At 46.6% G+C, this 7,194-nt stretch overlaps 1 protein-coding gene across 1 annotated transcript; it reads left to right on the plus strand.

Annotated features, from left to right (window-relative positions):
- The first annotated feature begins 3,468 nt into the window (after nucleotides 1-3,468).
- Nucleotides 3,469-5,964, plus strand: LOC135703683 (uncharacterized). The gene has a single exon (XM_065224962.1). It carries the CDS (start codon nucleotides 3,469-3,471, stop codon nucleotides 5,962-5,964), a length of 2,496 nt encoding a protein of 831 aa, XP_065081034.1.
- Nucleotides 5,965-7,194: the final 1,230 nt, after the last annotated feature.

Here is a 7,194-nt window from a genome sequence, read left to right on the forward strand (position 1 = left end):
CGACAACGCGAGCTCGAAGAAGCACAACGCCAGTTGGAGGAGAAGCGGAAGTTGCTGGACGAGGAGCTACGTTTGCGTCAGCTAAAGCTGGAAGTAGACAAAGCACATTTGCTGAAACAGCAGCTTATCCGCAGAGAGTCTTTGGAGAAGAGGACGGAGATCATGTTGCAGATTTCGGAACGTGGTAGTGTAGTGACTTCCATAGCAAGCTCACGAGAAAAAGTTACGGAATGGTTGAATGTTAATCAACCTTATGGGAAGACTGGTGGGAAGGAATTGGAACCACAAGATGGAAACAATTCCAGAATGGTCCCTCCGGCCCCAGAAGAGCTACTGCCCGAAGGAGTCTCTTCGATGTCAGTGAATGTACCCACTTGTCGTGGTACCCTTTCATCTATATCTCAACCAGCTCACTCATGTACAGGAACATCACCTCGGAAAACCACAATCCCACCTCTAGAGATACCATCACTCATCGTTAGAGAACCTTTTCGTCGATACATATCAACCTCGGAACCTATTCCTCGAGAAAAATGGCCTCCTATCGTACCAGATCCGTATCACTCGCCGGTCTGTGATCAACGCACTCAACACGATGATAATTCAGTTTTCATGACATCGTCACCGCGTCGCAGTCCATGGAACACCCCCTTACGACATAGTTCTCCGGTGGTCTCCGAACCAGTAGTTCCTCAACATACATCTCCAATGTTTCATCACCATTCGAGAGAAGATGGACATCGGGATTATCCGAGCCCTAACCATGGAATCAGTTGCAATGGAGAGGTTTACAATCGGACCCCTCGACAGCAAAGTCCACCGAGAGTTAGAAATCCTCCTTTTCTACGTGGTCCACCGTTGGTACGTTATCCACGGACTTTGATCAACCCGCCGATACCACGTGATCCTCCGATACCACGAGATCCTCCGATGCCACGTGATCCACCAGGTGCTCTTAGTTCTCAGCAAATAGCTGCCCGACAAGTGGTCGGAAAGGATTTACCCACTTTCAACGGAAACCCCGTGGACTGGCCGATGTTCATCAGCAGTTTTGAACAGTCTACGATTAGTTGTGGATACTCCAATGCTGAAAACCTCGTTCGTCTACAACGGTGTCTCGTTGGACATGCTCGAGATGCAGTACGAAGCAGACTTCTGCTGCCAGCCAGCGTGCCACAAGTAATGAACACTCTACGAACACTTTATGGACGCCCGGAACTACTCATCAGGTCCCTGCTCGAAACTATCCGCAGGACACCAGGCCCTAGACATGACCGGCCCGAATCGATCCTCGAATTTGGACTGGCAGTTCAAAACTTTGTTGATCATCTCCAAGCAGCGCAGCAAGTAGACCATCTTTCGAACCCGATGCTCATGCAGGAACTGGTAGAGAAGTTGCCAGGACTAATGAGGATGGATTGGGCTGCATTTAAGAACCAACGACTTCGAGTAACTGTTCTGACGTTTGGGGAGTTCATGGAAAGATTGGTAAAGGCGGCCAGCGAAGTGAGTTTCGAGCTTCCTGGGTATCAGAAAATCCCGAGAAATGAGAAGCAGCGGTCAAAGGAGAGGGCAATGGTTCAAACCCACTCTTCCGGTAATTCTGCCGGCTTCAAGCAGCTCAGTGCAACCGAAAATCCACGCAAATCAGCTCGAACATGCTGTTCCTGTAGTCATGAAGGCCATAAGATAGCCGAATGTGTAAAATTCAAGCAGCTAGGTATGGAGGAACGATGGAAACTAGTAACGGACAAAGGCTTGTGCAGGACGTGCTTGAACAACCACGGAAAATGGCCGTGCAAGTCATGGAAAGGATGTGGAATAGAAGGGTGCCGTTTGAAACATCACACACTCCTCCACTCCAATTCCAATCCCGCCTCGTCATCGCATTCCGTGAACATTTCGTCGAATCAACTCTCATCTAACGAACATCAACCACTATTTCGGATTCTACCGGTAGTTTTATACGGAAAGGAGAAAAGCATAACTATTTTCGCGTTCATCGACGAAGGCTCACAAATCACTCTTCTGGAGGAAAACGTTGCGAAGGACCTTGGCGTTGTGGGCCCTACGAAACCACTCACCCTACAGTGGACAGGAAACATGACACGCAAGGAGCCGCTCTCTCAGCAAATCAACTTTGAGATAGCGGGGAAAAACAGTAGTGCTCGTTACGATCTTTGCCAGGCACGTACAGTGAGCTGTCTGGTTCTACCTTCTCAACGCCTGAACTACCGTGACATGAGTCAACGATTTCCTTACCTCAAAGGCCTGCCACTAGAGGATCACGATCTAGTCCAACCAAAATTACTGATCGGACTAGACAATCTTCGACTTGGAGTTCCACTGAAACTACGCGAGGGAGGTCCCCAGGATCCAATAGCCGCTAAGTGTCGTCTCGGCTGGGGAATATATGGGTGTTCATCAAAGCAATCAGCACCAAGGGCTTCAGTCAACTTCCACACTGCTGCTGCGCCCGATGCGGACTACATGCTGAACGAACAACTGAGAGATTTCTTCACGATGGAAAACTGTGGAGTATCCACTACCTCAGAAAAACTAGAATCTGAGGATAACAGGAGAGCAAGAAGATTGCTCGACGAGACCACACGGCGTACATCATGCGGATTTGAAACGGGTTTACTGTGGAAAGTCGACGCACGAGAGTTCCCGGATACCTATCCCATGGCCATCCGTCGAATGAAGTCCTTGGAAAAGAAGCTGCAGAAAGAACCATCATTGGTGCAGCGAGTTCAGGAGCAGATAACGGAATTCGAGTGTAAAGGATACATCCACAAGGCCAGTGCAACAGAAATTGCTGAAATAGACTCGCGAAACACTTGGTTCCTTCCGCTAGGTGTAGTCATCAGCCCGAAAAAACCAGGAAAGATCCGGCTCATTTGGGATGCTGCTGCGAAAGTCGATGGGACTTCGTTCAACTCACACCTTTTGAAAGGCCCGGACCTCCTCACTTCTCTGCCTAAGGTCTTGAGTGGTTTTCGCTTGTTTCCGGTTGCTGCATCCGGAGATATCAGGGAGATGTTTCTGCAAATCAAGCTACAATCTAAGGATCGCAAAGCGCAGATGTTTGTATTCCGCAACAGTCCTGATCAACCATTGCAAATCTACGTCATCAACGTTACTATGTTTGGGTCCACTTGTTCTCCAGCTTCAGCACAGTTCGTGAAGAACTTGAACGCTGAAAAATTCGCTCAGAAGTATCCCCGTGCAGCTTCCGCCATCAAGGACCATCACTACGTGGACGACTACTTGGACAGCTTCAGGTCGATCCACGAAGCGATCTAAGTGGTAAACGAAGTGAAGCTTGTCCATTCAAAAGGTGGATTCGAAATACGAAATTTCCTATCCAATGAAGAAGAAGTGCTGAGGGGAATCGGAGTAGCGGATGCAGAAGTCTCGAAGGATCTCTCTCTTATACGGGCGGAAACAACTGAATCCGTGCTCGGCATGAGGTGGATTCCCAAAGAAGACGTCTTCACCTATACCTTTGCAATGCGAAATGACTTGCAACCAATCCTCAACGAAGCCCACATCCCAACAAAACGCGAAGTACTGAAAGTCGTCATGAGTTTATTTGATCCAATGGGTTTTGTATCGTACTTCCTAGTGCATGGAAAGGTGCTGATGCAGAACATCTGGGCAACAGGAATCGATTGGGATGAAGCGGTGAACGAGGAACTGTACGATCGTTGGCGACATTGGATTGGTTATTTTCCCCAGCTGGATACCTTGCGAATTCCACGGTGCTACTTTCAAACGCCATTTCCGGACAATTTTGATCAGCTAGAGCTCCATGTATTCGTCGATGCCAGTGATTCTGCCTACGCTTGTGTAGCGTACTACCGGCTTCCAACTCAATCCGGCATACAGGTGGCCTTCATTAGCGCAAAGACGAAGGTTGCACCTCTCAAGGTTCTTTCAATCCCTCGTCTAGAATTGAAGGCTGCTGTCCTTGGAATCAACCTTCTTGAGGCTATCCAAGGTTATCACACCTATCCCATAAGTCGACGAGTTTTTTGGAGTGACTCCAGTACAGTACTAGCCTGGATTCGATCAGACCACCATCGTTACAACAAATTCGTTGCCGTTCGCATCGGTGAAATTCTCACAGCAACTGATGCACGCGAGTGGCGATGGGTCCCCTCTGAAATGAACACTGCCGACCTCGCTACCAAATGGAAGAATGGCCCCAACTTCCTACCAACTAATCCATGGTTTTGTGGTCCGGCGTTTCTTCACCAACCTGAGGAATGCTGGCCTCAACCATCCCAGGCCAGTCCAACTAAAGAAGAACTTCGATCAAGTCACACTCATTACACAGCTCCTCAGTTAATTGACGTATCCAGATTCAGCCGGTGGACGACGCTACAGCGAACAATGGCTTTCGTGTTCCGATTCATCAACAACCTGCGCCGTAAAAGATGTGGATCCAAGCTGGAACTGGGCGTCTTCGATCAGCACGAATTAAAACGTTCAGAAGAAGCACTATGGAAGGTAGCCCAAGCTGAAGCCTTCCCAGAAGAAATCACCATTCTTTCTGGGTCACAAGGGTCTCCCGAAGCGCGACACGACCGTGTTGCCAAGTCAAGTTCGATCTACAAGAACTGGCCATATCTCGACGAGCGTGGGATACTTCGGATGCGTGGTCGAATCGGTGTCGCATCCTTTGCACCGACCGAAGCTAAGTACCCCGCCATCCTTCCCAGGCAACACCTAATTACGTTTCTTCTTACAGACTGGTACCACCGCCGTTTCCGTCACGCCAACCGAGAGACTGTAACCAACGAAATGCGTCAACGTTTCGAAATCGCCAAGCTTCGTGCTTTGATCGCGAAGGTGTCGAAGACCTGCATGATTTGTCGACTGAGAAAAGCCATGCCCAGTCCTCCCGCAATGTCACCGCTTCCGAAAGCCAGGCTACAACCGTTCGTCCGACCATTTACCTACGTCGGATTGGATTACTTCGGACCTGTAATGGTGAAAGTAGGTAGAAGTCAGGTGAAAAGATGGGTAGCCCTATTTACCTGCCTCACTATTCGTGCCGTGCACTTGGAGGTCGTGCACAGTTTATCGACGGAATCGTGCATCATGGCAGTGCGCCGTTTCATCGCACGTCGTGGTTCCCCTGCTGAGTTCTACTCGGACAACGGAACATGTTTTCAAGGCGCTAGCAGAGAGCTAAAAAGGGAAGAAGTACAGGCAAGGAACAACGCTCTAGCTACTACGTTCACGAATGCGAATACTCAATGGAGATTCATTCCACCAGCGGCTCCACATATGGGTGGAGCGTGGGAGCGTCTAGTTCGATCGGTGAAAGTGGCAATGGGAGCCGTAGCTGACGCTCCTCGCAGACCAAGTGATGAAGTCCTGGAAACGATTCTCGTAGAAACCGAAGCGATGATCAACACGCGACCGCTCACCTACATCCCACTCGAATCGGCAGACCAAGAAGCTCTAACGCCTAACCACTTTCTGCTGGGATCTTCCAATGGTGACAAGATCCGGCCGGACGAACCTATTAATAGCCCGGCGGTCCTGCGTAGCAGTTGGAAGCTAGCACAGGCCATCACCAACGAGTTCTGGTCAAGATGGGTGAAGGAGTATCTGCCAGTGATAACACGAAGAGGAAAATGGTTCGAAGAAGTTCGGGACATAGCAATCGGTGATCTGGTGTTGGTAGTGAGTGGAACGGTGAGGGACCAGTGGACTCGAGGACGAGTGGAAGAAGTTATTCCTGGACGGGATGGACGAGTCCGTCAGGCCTTAGTCCGGACAGCATCTGGAGTACTGCGACGACCAGCAGTGAAACTAGCGGTTCTCGACGTTTCGGAGAGTAGTAAACCTGATCAAGGAGATCCAGTGCATCAGGAGCATCACCAGGGTTTACGGGTGGCGGAATGTCACGACGAGACCCCCCGTCGCAATTCAACTGTGGTCGGATGAGCTACGATCCCCACAGTGGCCGATCAACCATGAACAAAGAGGGAAAGAGAGATAGAAAACGACATTGGAGTTCAGAACAATGGTCAATGATAAACAATGATACGTGAATTAGCTTAATCTAGTAATTACAGTTATATCTAACGGTGAAAATTATACAAATAAGCTTAAAAGTAGATTACGCAAATAAAGTTACGCCAGCTATCAGTAGGTTAAGTGATTATCCTGGTTATTTGTAATATATCCGTGCGAGATCATGCTATTTGTTCGCACATAAAGGTAACACATGCATTACGTAAAATGATGAGGATGAATTCATAATCTAATACTAACTATTTCTAAAGATAGGATAAATTCTACATAGCTTAAACCTACTTGGCGAAATTAGAAGTTGCTTAAACATATTAGTAAACGGTAAATTAAAGCGTAAGTACGTTGAAATTATTGAATTGTACACCTAACCTATAGGACCATAATTTACTACAGTGCTTTCCACAACTTATCGCCCATTGATTCGTGATAAGATCCCAATGTTCAAAGGTTCACCAACAATTGTAAGTTTAATGTAAGAAAGTATCCTAGCTACATACTAATAAAGGTTTATTCTAGCTTAAAGCTTACCACCACGAAAGCCTGGTTTGCTATTAAAGATTGTGGAAAATCTATCCCCGCAACAGGGGTAGTTAACCCTACGTCTAATTTATTGATCAAGCCTATATTTTTAAATGCGCAAACTTGATTTTCTATTGATCACTTGCTTTAGTTTAAGGTTCATTGCTGAATGTTTCATAGATCATTTGCAATATGTTTATGGGTAATTCGTACAATTTCAATGCTTATTCTTTAAAAGTTTACCGGTACATTTTTACAATTATGTTGCTAAATTGTACATAAAATATGGATTATATTGATATTTTTTTATGGATCACCCAACAAACAATTGCCTATTGAAGAAATGACTTCTTGACGATTTCATTTTACTTCATGCTTAATAATACTTGTATTATTTTTAATAATAACTTTGTTCACACAAATCTGGAGAATTTATTCAACCACAACATTGAAATATTTGGTGTTGAAATAAGGAATGTCGAGAAGCATTTATTCGACTTACAAAAGTTCGCTAAAAATTTTGATTATTCAGCGTTTATTAGACATTATTTCTTCCTTAAACATCGATGGTATAAAAAGGTGTATATATACGCTTGATTCTCATGTTTATTTAGACACTAT

The sequence above is a fragment of the Ochlerotatus camptorhynchus genome, unplaced genomic scaffold (genome assembly GCF_037179485.1).
Source record: "Ochlerotatus camptorhynchus isolate MF236.1 unplaced genomic scaffold, CSIRO-AGI_Acam_v1.1 ptg000220l, whole genome shotgun sequence".
Classification (NCBI taxonomy): Eukaryota; Metazoa; Arthropoda; class Insecta; order Diptera; family Culicidae; genus Ochlerotatus; species Ochlerotatus camptorhynchus.

Coding starts and splice junctions, on each gene's coding strand:
- LOC135703683 (XM_065224962.1), top strand. CDS start 3,469: ATGAGGTGGATTCCCAAAGAAGACGTCTTCACCTATACCTTTGCAATG.